The sequence below is a fragment of the Haplochromis burtoni genome, unplaced genomic scaffold (assembly GCF_018398535.1).
Source record: "Haplochromis burtoni strain Fernald_Lab_line unplaced genomic scaffold, NCSU_Asbu1 Contig_17, whole genome shotgun sequence".
In the NCBI taxonomy this organism is placed as follows: Eukaryota; Metazoa; Chordata; class Actinopteri; order Cichliformes; family Cichlidae; genus Haplochromis; species Haplochromis burtoni.
In genome coordinates, this window is record NW_024582378.1 from 3710083 (window position 1) to 3726931 (window position 16849).

The 16849-nt window shown below is 40.2% G+C and overlaps 1 protein-coding gene across 12 annotated transcripts in view; it reads left to right on the top strand.

The window, feature by feature from the left end:
- Positions 1–15791, top strand: part of ncam1a (neural cell adhesion molecule 1a) — a 265208-nt gene extending 249417 nt beyond the window's left edge. For 7 of the 12 annotated variants that reach the window (XM_005916089.3, XM_005916087.3, XM_005916084.3 and 4 more), the window contains 4 exons: positions 1049–1256; positions 4271–4387; positions 5353–5808; positions 12233–15791. In XM_005916089.3, the coding sequence (XP_005916151.1) occupies positions 1049–1256; positions 4271–4387; positions 5353–5808; positions 12233–12353 (902 nt within the window). In that variant the 3' untranslated portion in view covers positions 12354–15791. The remainder of the gene's footprint in view (positions 1–1048; positions 1257–4270; positions 4388–5352; positions 5809–12232) is intronic. The other 5 variants (XM_005916092.3, XM_042218311.1, XM_042218310.1 and 2 more) reach the window with 2 other exon arrangements.
- The last annotated feature ends 1058 nt before the right edge of the window (positions 15792–16849 follow it).

Consider the following 16849-nt stretch of genomic DNA (forward strand, 5'->3'; position numbering starts at 1 on the left):
ATCAATTTGTTAATTATTAATTAAGCATTAATAAAAGGTGTGATGCGCTAATTCACAGACTGAGGTCACTACAACAATGCATGCTCCGTGCTTTTTGCAGCAGGTTGCACACAATGATAAAAAAGGTAGTAAATGTAGCTGTCTAAGCTGGCCTTGACCTCCAAAATCCATCTTTATACCATTCTCTCTATAATCTGCATGCGCGTTTGTTTATTCAAATAATCTGTAGGAGAAAATGACTTGTATTTGTACTCTGCCTTCAGAGCTGAATTAGAAATGTGTTGGCTGCTCACACATGCTGCTCAGGTAACCCTTCATAACCTTCACATTTCCAAAGAAAGTTTGATTGAAACTGGTAAAATGATTGGGCGGGTGTTTAAAAAATGTGAATTGCTAAAATTATGAGTACACATAGAATATTCTGCTACAACATTGTTTTCCTGTGTTGTAATATATCCTAGTAGACTGTCATTGCAATTTATTTGCTCCTCATGCAGTTTTTGAGGCATTTTTTCTTATTGTAAAATATGTATGCAATGTAGTGTTTATATTTAATGGTGCCATATTGACACCTCAGGCACAAATATTAATAGTCCACAAATGTCTATAAATGTGTTACAAGCCTATTATGAAACGCCTAGTGACAAGAACAAGAATATGCCTAGAAGCCCTCGAAAGGCTACCGATAGTTTTGTTTGTTTGCATTTGTTTTGATTTGTTTTTGTCTTTGCAATTTCTGTGATTCTGTATGAAATTGAACATAGTGTTTCGGCCACCGGGGATGTCAAGAACAGATATAAAGTTGTTAGAAATTATGTTGGTCCCTCTTGCACCATTTCAGCTTTCCTCTGAAAAGAGCGACACACATCTGAGGTTTTGACTGAAACCTGAAGCACTGTATTAAAAGCCTGATTGCATTCCTCATCATCTCTCTCTCCCTCTCTCTTTCTAACTTCCTTCCCATCCCCTCTTCTCTATATTTGAACCCTCTTCTCCTCTTCTGCCTGTTTTGCTTGTATATCCCCTCTACCTGTCTTTGTCCCTTCAGACGCCATGGGTGGTGGCTCAGGCATGGGCACCGGGGCCATCGTAGGCATCCTTATTGTTGTCTTTTTCCTGCTGCTGGTGGGCGTGGATGTCACCTGCTATTTCCTCAACAAGTGCGGGCTCCTCATGTGCATTGCTGTTAACTTCTGTGGGAAAGCTGGCCCAGGCGCAAAGAGCAAGGACATCGAGGAGGGCAAGGCGGCATTCACGTAAGCAAGCGTCATCTTTTGACTGGAACACAGATTATTTGTGGTGTGCCTACAGAGAATTAGCACATTTTCAAAAATACCCATCATCAGAGAACCTAAGTTAGAGTGTAGCTGTTGGACTTGCAGCAAATATCAACATATTTCTCAGGAGCTGACTGAGAAGAAGGCAGAGCTAAAAAACAGAATAAATACTTAAAGGGCTTAAAGTTATCTTTAAATACAAATCAATGCTTATTATTTATATAACTTTAGAATAAAGCCAGTAAAGGTGTGCTTATTCAGCTCACTTTACTTTGGTCGGCATTACTGGCATTTTCTCTTCACAAGGTAAACCACTGGCTTCAGTGCCAAGTCCACCTGGTTACAGCAAAGATAAGAAAAGTCTCTGTTCCAATCACACGTGGATGCCTGTTAAAAAAAAAAACCTCGACTATTGTTTTTTCAGGGTGAAGGATTCATTTTATTAAGGAGCAGAATAACTCTATGTTTTAGTAGTTTTGGGTCCTAAACCTTACCCAGCAAGTATTAAACTGAAATGGAATCAGCAGGTGAAAGCACAATAAAATGTGAGTTACAAAAGAAACCAGTAATGGAGTGATAACAAGGCAAAACAAAGCAGGACATGTCTCAGAGCTGAGAAACTTGTAGATTTTATCACTCTTTAACAGCTGGATTGTTAACCAGTGCACTAAACACCCATCCTAAAGCACCACTAATGTGTATTTCTGTGAGGCCAGCAGTATCTGACAGAACAACAGTATCTGATGTACTACGATGAAAAGACATTGGTTTAATCTAACTAAGCAGACTGAAACTACTTGTTTAAGTCAGCCAAATTTCTTTTTTTAACTTATACAAATCTGAAATAATAGTTTTATTTTGCGACCAGGTTATTAAAAGAGCTGTTAGTACAGGGAGTGCAGAATTATTAGGCAAGTTGTATTTTTGAGGAATAATTTTATTATTGAACAACAACCATGTTCTCAATGAACCCAAAAAACTCATTAATATCAAAGCTGAATTTTGTGACAGTGAAACCAATATAACATCTCCACATTCACAAATATACATTTCTGACATTCAAAAACAAAACAAAAACAAATCAGCGACCAATATAGCCACCTTTCTTTGCAAGGACACTCAAAAGCCTGCCATCCATGGATTCTGTCAGTGTTTTGATCTGTTCACCATCAACATTGCGTGCAGCAGCAACCACAGCCTCCCAGACACTGTTCAGAGAGGTGTACTGTTTTCCCTCCTTGTAAATCTCACATTTGATGATGGACCACAGGTTCTCAATGGGGTTCAGATCAGGTGAACAAGGAGGCCATGTCATTAGTTTTTCTTCTTTTATACCCTTTCTTGCCAGCCACGCTGTGGAGTACTTGGACGTGTGTGATGGAGCATTGTCCTGCATGAAAATCATGTTTTTCTTGAAGGATGCAGACTTCTTCCTGTACCACTGCTTGAAGAAGGTGTCTTCCAGAAACTGGCAGTAGGACTGGGAGTTGAGCTTGACTCCATCCTCAACCCGAAAAGGCAGCTCATCTTGTGATACCAGCCAACAGACTCCACCTCCACCTTGCTGGCGTCTGAGTCGGACTGGAGCTCTCTGCCCTTTACCAATCCAGCCACGGGCCCATCCATCTGGCCCATCAAGACTCACTCTCATTTCATCAGTCCATAAAACCTTAGAAAAACCAGTCTTGAGATATTTCTTGGCCCAGTCTTGACGTTTCAGCTTGTGTGTCTTGTTCAGTGGTGGTCGTCTTTCAGCCTTTCTTACCTTGGCCATGTCTCTGAGTATTGCACACCTTGTGCTTTTGGGCACTCCAGTGATGTTGCAGCTCTGAAATATGGCCAAACTGGTGGCAAGTGGCATCTTGGCAGCTGCACGCTTGACTTTTCTCAGTTCATGGGCAGTTATTTTGCACCTTGGTTTTTCCACACGCTTCTTGCGACCCTGTTGACTATTTTGAATGAAACGCTTGATTGTTCGATGATCACGCTTCAGAAGCTTTGCAATTTTGAGACTGCTGCATCCCTCTGCAAGATATCTCACTATTTTTGACTTTTCTGAGCCTGTCAAGTCCTTCTTTTGACCCATTTTGCCAAAGGAAAGGACGTTGCCTAATAATTATGCACACCTGATATAGGGTGTTGATGTCATTAGACCACACCCCTTCTCATTACAGAGATGCACATCACCTAATATGCTTAATTGGTAGTAGGCTTTCGAGCCTATACAGCTTGGAGTAAGACAACATGCATGAAGAGGATGATGTGGACAAAATACTCATTTGCCTAATAATTCTGCACTCCCTGTATGAGGGCTTATTAGACTCCATTGATTCCTGGGTAGATGTATGTAAGTACACACTAAAAACATGTTTTTAAGTCTTTGCCCACGAGTTCGAGACAAAAGAGCAAATTCCCAAGGTGCTGAGCTAAAGTGAAAGCAGGCAAATCTTTATATTTTATCCTTAGGGAAATTCCCTCAATTATTCAGCACCAACTGTAAATATTTAATGGTGCTGAAATGCAGTTACTGCATGTTCGCCTGTGTTTGATCAAACATTTTGTTCTATGCGTCGAACTGTCCGTCATCTCGCCAGCTCCGAATGCAACAAATAAATATTTCAGCTCTGACAAAACAAATTTAGTGAAAGTGCATTGTGAGAGTTATAGCGTTATTTAGCACCCTGCGTTTAAACAGGTCAGTCCCAGCAATGCACACAGCTCAGCACAATCAGAGAGCAGTGTGATGATAACACAAGGCCTCAGGGAAAACCACCAATCAGAGCTTACAGGTCAGTGCAGGTGGAAGATGATCAAAGAGGATGATAGGGTGAGTGCGTTTGACGGGTTTTTGTATGTTTTAGTTGACTAAAATTAACCTGTTCATTTGACATTGTTACTGCCAGATTTTTCTCTTTGTAGGGTTGAAAAATAACACGCCTAGATAAGTGCACTTAATTCATTACCCTGGTAACAATATTTCCTTTGGATAACAGCAAAGATGAGTGTAAGGAGCCTATTGTTGAAGTGAGAACAGAGGAAGAAAACACTCCAAACCAAGAAGGAGGAGGTGCCACTGAGCCCAACGAGACCACGCCATTGACAGAACCTGAGTGAGTGTCAAGAGTACAGAGAGATTAAGCAAATCATTGGTTTGCACTGAGCAGAAACATTTTACAAATATAATGTTGGTCCGGCCCAGCTTTCATTCAAATATTGACCCAGTTCTCTTGTAAGGACTGTTATACATACCACAGAGCAGTGCTGGTAATTTACACTGTAAGCATTTTTATGCAAGGCTAAAATGTCCCGCTGTCTATACAGTATGTATGACCATGTATGACGCATCACACTTAACTGCCTACGGTGAACACTCAATAGAAATGATTCTGCAAGTGCTGGTCTATATGCACGGCCACAGAACCATGATGCAGGCTGTAGGGCGCTGCATTTTTGGGTCATCTCTTAACTAAGACTTTCCAGATTTTGCCATTTTATATTGAAAGTAATACATTTGCTTGACTTCCTTTTTTTGGCACAATTTCAAACCATTCAAATGTTATTTTTGCAACAAGAAGCAACAAGCGCAGCAACCAACTTAACAATTATCACAGTACATTGTCGTTGAAACTTCAGTCGTCTCATTTCAAAGCCGAGCGCTGTCGAATTTCCTTCTGAGTGAGTTTGCCAAGGTGCATAAATCATTCAGACACATTCAAAGCAAGAACAAACACCGCCTTCTGCTGGGAAAACTGCTTGTGAAAGACATCCAAGCATCTTAATCCTGAAACTCCCTCCATTCCCTTTATAGTTTATTGTTGGATTGTTTTATGTTTTCCCCTTACAAATATTTTGTTGCTAACATTTTGATTGTGTAGTCTCTTTTTTTTTTTTACTGCAGCACAATAGAAACCTAATCTGCTTTGTTTATCCCCCGACGTGCACTCTCCTTTTACCTCTTTTATTTTCCTTGTTGTCCTTGATTCCCTCACTTTTCTGCCCTCTGCTTCCTCCCCTGTGCCAACTCCCTATCTTTCCCTCTCCTACCTTGTTTTTCCCACTTCTCCCCACAAAACAGGCCTGCTGCTGCAGACACCACGCCGATGGTGGTAAATCTGCTGTCCTCCACAGCTGCTAACTCAGTTACTGAGAGCTTTAGCACGGCACAAAGCAGTCCTGCTAGTGAGAGAACCACACTAACAACCAACACCTCCAGCCCAACCCAAGTGGCCCATGCCAAGTCTCACCCTAAAAACAGCCCTACAGCCAATTCGCATAAATCTAACCCCCAACCTGATGTTGGACCTCTGGTTGACCTGAGCGACACCCCTAAAGTTGCCGCATCTTCCGACCCAACACCCCTTGTATCAGAGCTAGTCAGCCCACCCTCTGCTAATGCTGATGGGCCACAGAGTCAGCGGGACTCAGTCAAAGCCCCTGACAGCACCCAGAATAAGGACTCACAAGTAGACGGCCCGACCAAGGATGTTCCTAATGCCCCGTGCACAGACTCGACCACACCAGCCCAAAATGAGTATGAGCACCTCCATATCTGTATTTTTCCAAGTATCTCTTTGAGCCTGATAGCATCCCTTTAGCTCATAAGTCTTCCATTTCAAAGGAAAAATTCCACTTATGTATTATCAGACTTCCCCAAGCAGTTTTGCACTCATCAGGCATGTGGCAGAAAATAGCAGGCAGCTTTAGATCAAGATTTGATTCCTTAAAACTTGTTAATTAGTTTAAATTTATTTCCTGGTCTCGATATTTTCCTAAAGTCTTTCCATTGCTATTTATTTAATGATAATTCACAGTCATAAATATAAACTGTTAGAGGCCAAAGCACGGAGCCACATAGCAGTCATAGTGGAAATGACTGTACTTGTGTTTATCTTAAAAACATTATTCTCAAACCATCATGTTTCTGAGATTAAAAACTTCTTTTTTTTCTTTATTATATTGTGAAAGATCCCACATTTATTTATTTTTTTTAAAAAAAAAGGTAAATCTAAATGACTCATCAGTGCTTTTAAGTAGTTCTCCCTTACTGGAGGTTTTGATGGGTCTTTTTATTCCCTAAAAATATTCTGGGCTGTTGCCTGGTATCAGCTGAGGTTAAAAACATTTCCAGCAGCAACAGTTGCAGCACACCTAAATTTCAAGACAAAAACTGTTAAAATAATTATGCAATTTAAAGAAAGAAAACTGCTTTGGCTGTAAACATTTTCAAACATTGCATGAGTAGTAAACCTAAGTCTTTTTTAAAACATGTACCCATTGTTTTTAACACTATATTGCACATTATTCAAGAATATTATGAATTTTAGGAGTATGCAAGAGTGGAATTTTCCTTTAATGGTAGCAAGGATAATGATCTACTGGGATGCTACCAGTGTAGCATGCTACCAGCATACCTGTCATCAATCAAGATCCACCACCTTCCTCCACCTGTTTGTTTATTCACATAGTAGAGACAGATTTTCTCCTACCATACATCTAAGCCATCTCATATTCCTCATCATCATGGGCAGATTGTAGGAGAATGATGCATTTTGTTCACCTTCTGGGGCATCTAGCAATACCCACTGTCCTAATATACAAAAAATATATTCAATCATTTTAATCAGTTCATTAAACCGGGCTTTTATTTTTATTGGTGCCGACTGCAGGTATTTGAAACATTCATAGCTGGATGATGGTAAATGGGTTAGATGGTTAAATTTACTTGAGCATTGTAGGCACACGTCTTTCCTGCTTTAAGCTGCATGCACATGAGTTTCCCACTCCTTAGTGTTCTGGTTTTTGGCTTCTTCGTAAAAGCTGAGAAGCCGTGCACTCAACATGGGTGAAATGGAATCAAACAAGATCAAGGCTGGAACTTACATCTAATTCTTTTTCATGTACAGAAGATTACAACTTAAATTAAATTAGCTGATGATGTAAACATATTGCAAAATCTGTAAAATCACAGTATTTAAAATTTCTTTAAAAAGTTTATATTTTTAAATTAAAAGGTTTTCTTTGCTCTAAAGCCATTTGTGAAACAGCAAAATGCAAGTTTGAGTGAAAAAGACTTACAAGTACCAACTTACGAGTGCTAGACTCAGTTTAAAACAGGATTTAATTGTTTCCTTAGTTTTGTGCAAATATCGGGACTCTAAATCTAGCCCTGAGTGCTTGTTTTATCATAAGCAACAGAAAAATATGATCAAAAGCTTTAAATTCATCCCTACGGTGTTAAAATCATATATCACATGTCAGTCTTTGTAAGTAGTTTTTAATTGACCTCTTAAAACAAGCAGCAGTAAGTGAATGCCAGAGACTACAACCTAAGCTAGGTGCAATTAATAGACTGTAAGTGATACACTTAATGGTGCTTAGTTTGCCATAGCTGGGGTTCAAGTCCTGCTGCGCCATAAGAAATCTTCGTGTAGTGAACTCGGCAGAAGAATTTTCAGTTGAAAATCGCTGAAGTAAATTAAAAAATTCACCAAGCAGCAGCTTTACTGTGCTCTGTCCTCTTCATTGTGATAAGATAATAGATGGTGAAGGCCAAAAGAAAACTGTCAGTCCCTCAAATTTCTCCCAGACACTTCTGTTTTCTGTCTCAATTCTTGTAGAAGCTGTCGTTTCAGTGGCGGTATGACAGGTTATTATTTGGAGTTTTGGCCCTACGAGTTTGCAGATTTTCCTGATTTTTCTGACAGTCTGAGTATGGCGAGGAAGCTGCAGAAGATAAATTACAGAGGCTTACTGACAGCCACTCCTCTTTCTCTGCCTTCTTCATCTCATACTTTACTCACTTGGATGGCCAGAGGAAGATGTCAGTGATGAAGTATGGGGAGTTGAGAGGTAGTTGGAAGCAGGGCTCTTGTCAGCTCAACATCACCTTGATAAAACCAAACTTGTCATCAGGGGGATTTTTCTTCATAACTCTGACAGGACTGAAGCACAGCTCTCCCACTGATCTATGTGGTGATCCTTCTTCAGCATCCCAACACTAAAATGTCTTGTCAGACTTCTTGTGGGTTTATTGGATATCTGAGCGGTAGAGCCCTCCTCTGGACTTATTTTAACAGAAGAGACGAAATAAGAGCAGACTATAGAATATGTACCTTTAAGAATTCATTATTAATAGATGTTTTACACTCATTATTATTCCTAGATTTTAAATGTATCTTTAACATTGATCTAATGATGTGTCTAATGTGACCTTGACTCAACAGCCAATACAATTGTGCACTTGTGAATTGTTTCTGATGATGTAAGAATGATTTTAAAAAGTGACTAATACCCTGCATAGCTCTTTAGAAGCTTGCACGTGCTTGAAATACAGTTAGACTCACAATGATCAGTAATTTGGTTCTCAGTGAAGTTGAGAGTAACTTGAAACTGGAGTAACTGCATAAATGACTCACAGATGTGAATTCTACTGCGTAAAGGTCAAAAGTTGAAGCAAGTTGATTATAGAAGAGAGGGTTTAAGTGGTTAGCATTGTCGCCTGTTACCAGGAAGGTCCTGGGTTCAATTACCCCAGCTGGCATGTCAAGCCTGTTGTCCCCGTCCCCACGTGGGTTCTCTCTGGATACTCCGGCTTCCTCCCAGAGTCTAAAGACACACTTGTTAGGTTAATTGGTCATTCTAATAGGATAGGCAGAATTTTGAATGAGCAACAGTACAGTGCTAATGTCAAACAATGGACTGCAGCTCTGTGTGGAATATTAGTATAGTGAAAATGTGGAAATAGATGGCAGAAAATACATCGTTGTTTAAACTTTTTATATAGTTAATTGCACAACGCAAACCTGTATAGTGCAGTGAAAAAGTATTTCCCCCTTCCTGATTTCTTCTTTTTTTACATATTTGTCACATATTTAAAATCAAATACATTTTGATATTTGACAAAGATAACCCAGAGTTTGCATGTTCTCCCCGTGTTTGCGTGGGTTCTCCCCGGGTACTCCGGCTTCCTCCCACAGTCCAAAGACATGCAGTCAGTGGGGTTAGGTTACTTGGAAACACTAAATTGCCCATAGGTGTGAATGGGGGGGTGAATGTGAGTGCGACTGGTTGTCTCTGTTTATGTATTAGCCCTGCGACAGACTGGCGACCCATTCAGGGTGTACCCTACCTCTCGCACTATGACAGCTGGGATAGGCAGACAGAGGGGCAGCTGCGCCACTGTCCCGGAAAGAGCTGAGGAGAGTCCCAGATGAGGGCTCACTCAGCAGCCGCGGAGCAGAAGCCAGGGGGAGTTGCAGTGACGCACCCGTGAGCTCCGCCGGCAGCCAGCTGCGCCTGAGTGACCGAGCCCCAGGCCGAGAGGCCGGGGGCACCCCACCTCCGAAGTGGCCCGAGCGAGCCCCAGGCTCCAGGCCCCGATAAGCGGCTGCCAAGGAGTGAGCCGGTGTGTACCTGGACGCCCATCCCCGGACACAAAGAACCACCAACGCACCGATGTCTGAGGGGGTCCGCCACTGGCAGGGGAAGTGGTGGTAGGGGGAGATAGGCCTCCAAACCTTGGAGGGCCTGAGATGTCCCCAGAGAGGTGGCGCCTGACACCCAACCTGACATATAGACACAGACATACAGGCACACACAGATACAAACATCCATTCCCACCCTCATGCTCTCATATGCACTTACTCCACACTCAACCAACGTGGAGACAGACATAAAGAGACGTTGTACACACGATCACACTCCCCAAGCGTACTCTACAAACCGGGTCTAGGTGCCCCCGCCCCTGGAGGGGGGAACTGCACCCAGACCCAGGTGGTGTTTCCCTTTTCCCTGCGGTGGGGGGAGGCAGACCGCCCCGACTCCACAGCAGCAGGAAGGCTCCACACTCCAGACCGCAGTCGGACGGCCAACTCCTCCTCCTAGTCCTAGCCCCCCTGCTTCCCTGTTATTCTGGGTTCTTTTGTGACCCTATTTTGGTTGTCCAGCCAGTCCTGGGATTCTGTTATGTTGTCTCCATTGTGGACAATGGCTCTCACTGTGGTTCTCTGGAGTCCCAAAACCTTAGAAATGGCTTTTTAACCCTTTCCAAACCGATAGATGTCAATGACTTTGTTTCTCAGCTGTTTTTCTTTAGATTGTGGCATGAGGTGTTGCCTTTTGAGATTTTTTTTTAGCCGACCTTATTTTTTAAGACACAGTCACACAGACACGCTGGATTCAACAGGTCTGGCAGTAATCTTTCCTGGGTGTAGCTAGTGAAATTGAACTGTAGCTAGTGAAAAAAATGTATTTAATCAAAGTTAATTCAGGATTTAACAAAGGGCCAAAATTTGTCTTTTTCACATAAAACAAGATAATACATGAAAGCATCATTAAAATACTATATCCTGGACTTACTCAGGTTGTCTTTGTCTAATATTATGTTTTGGTTTTAGGTTTTTGATGTGCATGTAAGTGCGAGAACTGTGCAAGAAAATGAAAACTCGGGAAGGGGAAAATACTTTATAAATTGATTTCACAATGCAGTTCTGGCTTCTACAACATAATAAATCTCTTTGGGGGAAAATAAGTCTTGATTCCACAAACACAAACAAGAAAAGATGCTTTTTGTTCTCCAGGAGTTGTCTGTATATTTTCATTGGTAACAAAAATGGAACAACTGAATGAATCATAAAAAGATGCCCAGGGATAAAGAGAGACAGAAAACAGGACCGAACTTCAATCGGACACTGACTCAGTGAAGAGAGCTCCAGAGAGGGTTTAAAGCAACGTCCAGCTGACTTTTTTTCTAACAGACCGAAAAAAAATTTATAAACTGTTGCAATTCAGTTAAAAAATTGAATTGCAAAAATAGCTAAAAGAAAAATTCCAGTGCAGTTTAAGACTGTTGAACCTGAGCCAAAAGAACTCAAAGCATCCAACAGCCTCATCTGCACCATTCACAGTTTCCCATCCCCATAACTCTTGAAAACTAACAGTAACATGAATTTAAACTGAACATTTCCCTGAAGCTTTTGGTCATCCCCCCAGGACACAAATAAAATGTAAATTCCTGTAATGTGCATTTATATTATTACATTAAAAAAGTTCTCCTTCTTGGAACACTGGGGGGAGAAAAGTGTCAAGTCTGCAAACTTTTTTTTTTTTCATAATCTCACATCCTGCTGACAGCATTTATTAGCCCAAGAGGATACAGGCTATGTTTACCTTTTTGTACATTCTGAGTGACTGCTCAGCAAAAACTTAATTGTGTAATGTAATAAGCAGTTCAGCCACTGGGGGATGCTAGTGGAGCTTTACAGTTTGTATGAATAAATACACCATATTTAAAGGAGTTGACACCAAAAATTTATAAGATGAGATCTAAGAAGGCGGTCAGGTTTAGATATATTTACAGATCTTATATATTGCACTGTCCCTGCCTTATTTTTCTAAGGCACAGTAGGAGCATGGTACAGAAGACATAAAAGCAATGCCCTTAAAAAAGAAAAATCCGAGCCAGAACACCAGAAAGTTTTCAACTTAAATGATGTATGGCCCAAAAGTCTCTTTCCATTGTATCTCAGCTCAGTCCAGATGGCATGTAATCCTCTTGTGAATTGTAGTTTGTGTTGTAGGTTATGCCTCAGTCTTTCATTCCCTCATCCATTGTGCCTACTGTACCAGCCCTGTCTCATTCCACATCAGCATTCATTGTTCCTTGAAAGTAGCTGTGACATCCATGTACTCTTATTTGATGTCTGGCTAGGATAGTGAGCTTGATCCCATTATGTGTGAAATGCATTCAGTTCCAGGAGGGAAAACAAATTCCCTCAAAGCATCTTGCATGTTTTCCCCCAATTTCCCCCTCCCTTCTTTCTTTGAAAAATGATACAAAAGGCAGCTCAGAACAGACCGTTTAGCTGTGAAAGAGAGACTTAGTGATTTGCTGCTAACAGAATCTCCTCTCTTTTTGTCTTTCTGTGTCTCTCTCATTCTTACGTTTGTGCCTGTAGTGGTAAGACTGTGAAGGATGATAGCACTAAAGGCGAGGCGGAGGTGAAGAATGCCACAGCCGAAGTGAAGACAGTTCCCAACGAGGCTCCTCAGATGAATGGCAACGAAAGTAAAGCGTAATCTTCTTGGCCGTGAGCAGCAGGAAGAAGAGGGCACGTAGGGTTGGGAGGGTTTGGGTTGTTGGGTTTTAAGGTTAAAAGGGGTTGGTCACAGTCACTGAAACCTCAAAGCAATTTCACACACCACCCCGTTGCATTAGAAAAACCAACAAGAAGCAACTGAAAAAAAAAAATTAGAAAAAAGAAAACCATTGGTCTCTTTCTCTTTCTGCAGTGTCTTCTGACCAGGAATATGTAAAGACCTCATGCACTTGCCTTAGTTCCTTTACATAGGTTTACCTGTTTATTTGTCACAGAAAAAAAAAAGATCTCTTGTAATTCACCTTCTTTCTTTGACTTAATATTAAATTGATCAGCGGAGAAGAATCGACATTTTCCTGTAGATAAACATGGTTGGACTGTAGCTTTACTTCACTGATTACTGCCTTCATGATGTACACACATGTAAGTCATGTACATTACCGATACTACTATTCTTTATGCAGTATGGTCATCATCATGGTAATGCATTATGAAAAAATGGGTCTTTTTTTTTCTTCTGTCGATATTTTTTGTGTTTGAATAATATGCAGATAAACTGCCTATTTAGCTTTTTTTTTTATGTGTTATTTCCAGTGCTAGAGATTAGAACATTAGCATGCCTGATTTTGCAAGTTTACTGTATTTCTGTATGTGTTGCTGTCATTTGGTTCATATTCAGACTTTTTTTTTGTTGTCTCTGTGTGTTTCTGGTCCAGATGTATCCTAAGCCATGATAAATGAAAGAAAACACCAGTGAAAAATGTATCATGCTATAAGTACTACTATTAATTGGTTTCAACCCTGTTGTCCTAAAAATGACATTTATATACAGCAATCTAATGGTTTTTTACAAGACACGTAGCTAATGCATGCTTACAAATTATTTTATAGATTTGCTCCGAGTTAAGGGCAAGTCTATAAACAGTGCATTATTTGAATTACACGCATCAACACGTTTGGGGTAAAACACAGAGAAGGTGATCATGCATACATTTTGACTGAATGTATTTGTGCAGCCTATTATTAAGTTGCTTATTAAGTGTATATAAACTTAAGTTTCAGGAGACAAGTTGGGTTTAAATTAAGTAGTGACAGTGAAGAATACAGAAGAGTACAAATGTGTTTCTTTGCAGTGATTACATCTCTTAAAGTCCAGCTTTCAAGGCTGGATGAAGTCTTGTTTCAAAGAAGAATTGCTACCTTATTTTTGTCTGAATTTGGTGAAAACTTCTGTTGCATACTCGATATCATCAGTATCCTAAAACCCACTAGTCATTTATTAATACTGTTTTTGCTCTTCACCAGCTCAAGCAAGTTAACATGTGACCAAATGTAATAGACGGATTGATCATTGATTATATATTAAATAAATGGGACCAATAAAATGGGATGCTACAGGATGTAAATAATGGAAATCTGACTTTTGCCACTATTTCTTCTGGGTAGTACTTCGGTAAATTAAGCTATATAGATAGATCTGCAACTAATATTTGACACTGTCTGCTCTCTACCTTACATTGAAAATAATGCAACTTCCTGTGTATAATTTTTGGTCTCACTGTTTGACTACAGCAAACCATTACTTTTAGTCCTTGTGAGTTTACCTTGGAAGTGGTATATAACAACACAAACCCATTAACGTTTTTAGATTAATGGAGGAAATTTACCTTTGCCTCCTTTTCTCTCACATGCTGTCACCTCAAAGTCCCCTTCTAGAGGTCTCCTTTAAGCATTTTTGACCAGCTGTTTACATGACAGCTTTGGGCTTAAATGTGAATCAGAGGCCAGATGTGTTCAGTTCAGTTTGTTTGTTTGAACTTTAGCTTAGGGTTGTTGAATATTTGACACCGATTTGTCTTGACTGGGCTAACCTCCATCACTCACCGGGAGATTCAAAAGCTCAGCTTGTTTAGATTCGCTTACCTGTCAGTGATTTAACCGTCTAATCGTCTCAGCTGTTGTTTTTACACTTGCACCACAGCTGCACTCAGAGTGAGCTTGTGTTACCACTGCATTTACCAACAAAGTCTAGTTGCTGGAAACTTTATTAAAAATGTCCGAAAGTTTGTAGATGAGTTGGTTAAGTGATCATCTTGAGCTTTTTGTGTAACCAGTCTGTAATTGTAACTGCTTCTTTCTATTAGGAAACCTAATATCAATCATTCTCTGATCATTACGGAAATTTGTGAGCATGTGCAGTACAAAGACATAAGCTGCTTGTGCATAGAAACCCATACCATAAAGCTCCCGGTGCACAAATTTTGCGTTAATGCCAGAGGAGGTTTTAAATTCTGCAGTTATTGAGTCAGCAGAGCATTGGCAGCATTTACACTCTATGCGTCTCAGCACTCAGCCACTCTGCTCTATAACTTCATAGGGTCTGCCAAGTCATGGCTGAGTGGCTGTGGTTGCTAAACCTTTCCACTTTGTAATACCACTTACAGCTCATTGGGGGAAAGGGAAGAAATTTCGCAAACTGACATGTTGCAACGGTGGCATCCTATTACAGTACCACGTTCAAATTGAGTGAGCGCTTTAGAACGACCCATTTTTTCACAAATGTTTCTAAAACCAGACTTTGTGGCCAAGATGCTTGATTTTATACATCTGCAGCAGTGGGTCTGAAAACCCCTAAATTCACAGATTTTTTTTAAACCAATAAAAATATCCAACCTGTCACAGACCATAAGGATTTCTAAAGAAAAATGTGATTAAAAACCTGGATTAGTGACTTGAAATGAATGTACACTCTAACCTTTTCAGCAAATCTTAACGAACTTGGCCTCTTTTAAGCAGGAATTAAACGTATCCTTGGAAATGAAAGATCTCGTCATATGTTTAGAAGTTCACCGAAAACATTTTTTTCCACACTGCTATGGATTTGAAAGGTAATGAGACTATGTGTGACCTTTTTTGTACAGTGTTCCTCCTACTTTAGGCTGCAAGCTAGTACACTGAATGTGTGAAGCCATTGAGTCCTTTGTCATAGAGTTGAAATAGCTTGTGAAACATGTAGCTGATAGTATGCGACAGAATTAGCAACACCGATGTACAGAAGTCTGACAGCAGCAAACTGGAAAGACACAGTGCCTTTAAATATGAAAATGTTGGCATGCGATCAGTTTCTTTCAGTGTCTGCATTAAACATTTCACATCTCCATTTCCCTGCTGATTTGCTTTTTCATTTACTGCATTTGATTTGTTAATTAAGCCGAGCTTTGTTGTCTCATATAAGTCTTAAATGGCTGTATCATTGTGTTATTATGAGTGCTTGCAGTGTCCTTGCTGAAGGAGAATTCTGGTTTATTATAATTTGGTCTTGTATACAGTATTTATGTTTGGTCATCACTTCTGTCATAATAAATGGAAATTTCAAATGCCTAAATACACACGTGGTGTAGATCTTTATAATTAACCTCTTGTCATAACTAATAAACTGAACTAGGGGGGGCAAACTGAGCTGCAATCCCTGAAAACTTGCACCATATTACAAAGATGTTTCGAAAACACTGACATTGGAGTACAAGGCACATTGACGCTCAGGTCTCACATTCTCTATAATATTTGAAACACATTTGTCTAAAGCAAGCATGCAACATATATTAGAAGGCTACTACTACGTAATCACTTTTGCTATGTAAAAACTATTTATGGCTTAATGAATTGTATTGACCCTGTGTTGTGTAACTTTGTCCTGTTTGCGCAATTTTGCTTCAAAAGAAACGTGATTTCCTTGCACAGCTTTGAATTGTATTTTTTTTAAAAGGGTGTGGTCTCATGACCAAACCTCACTGTTTCCCCTGTGAAAGTATTGTACATGAAAACTTTTTCCACTCCAGTCACACCTCCTAAAATTCATTTGTGAAGTCACATCGGGTGAGCCAGAGGCCTTTGTTCAAAGCCTCAAAAATACAAGAACGACACAGAAGCAGCCTTGGATTTTTCCTTTGACTCCACCACTTGATTCAGTAAGAATAAAGACATCTAGTTCTACTCGAGGAGTTTTTCAGGTTTTCAAAAAGATGAAAAGCATCCTTTCAAGGTTCTCTATCTCACAGAGAATAGAATAAATCCCCTGCACACAAATGTCGAACCCCAAACTTCTTCCTATTCAGTCAGACAGGAGCCTTCAGCTTCCACTGCCAACACTGGTCACTCTCTTTGATCCAGAGCTCCCTATTCTTTTTTTTTTCTTATGCTTTGTGTGCGTGTGTGTGTAAACATCAGCTCTATGCTGCAGGTAAAAAAAAATCTGTAGGCTGCCACTCTTCTGTCTGTCTGCCCACTGTCGCAATTGTAAATACCGAATACTAACTGAGGCAAAAAGAACATTCTGACCTTGCATTCTGCCGGAAATTTTGTGTTCAATAAAATTAAAGGAAAAAATGCATCTTGTTAAGGCTTTTTCTTTCATACCAAGAATTGTGCAGACACGCATGATGGGATGCTTACTACCTCGTTTGCATATTTAAACAT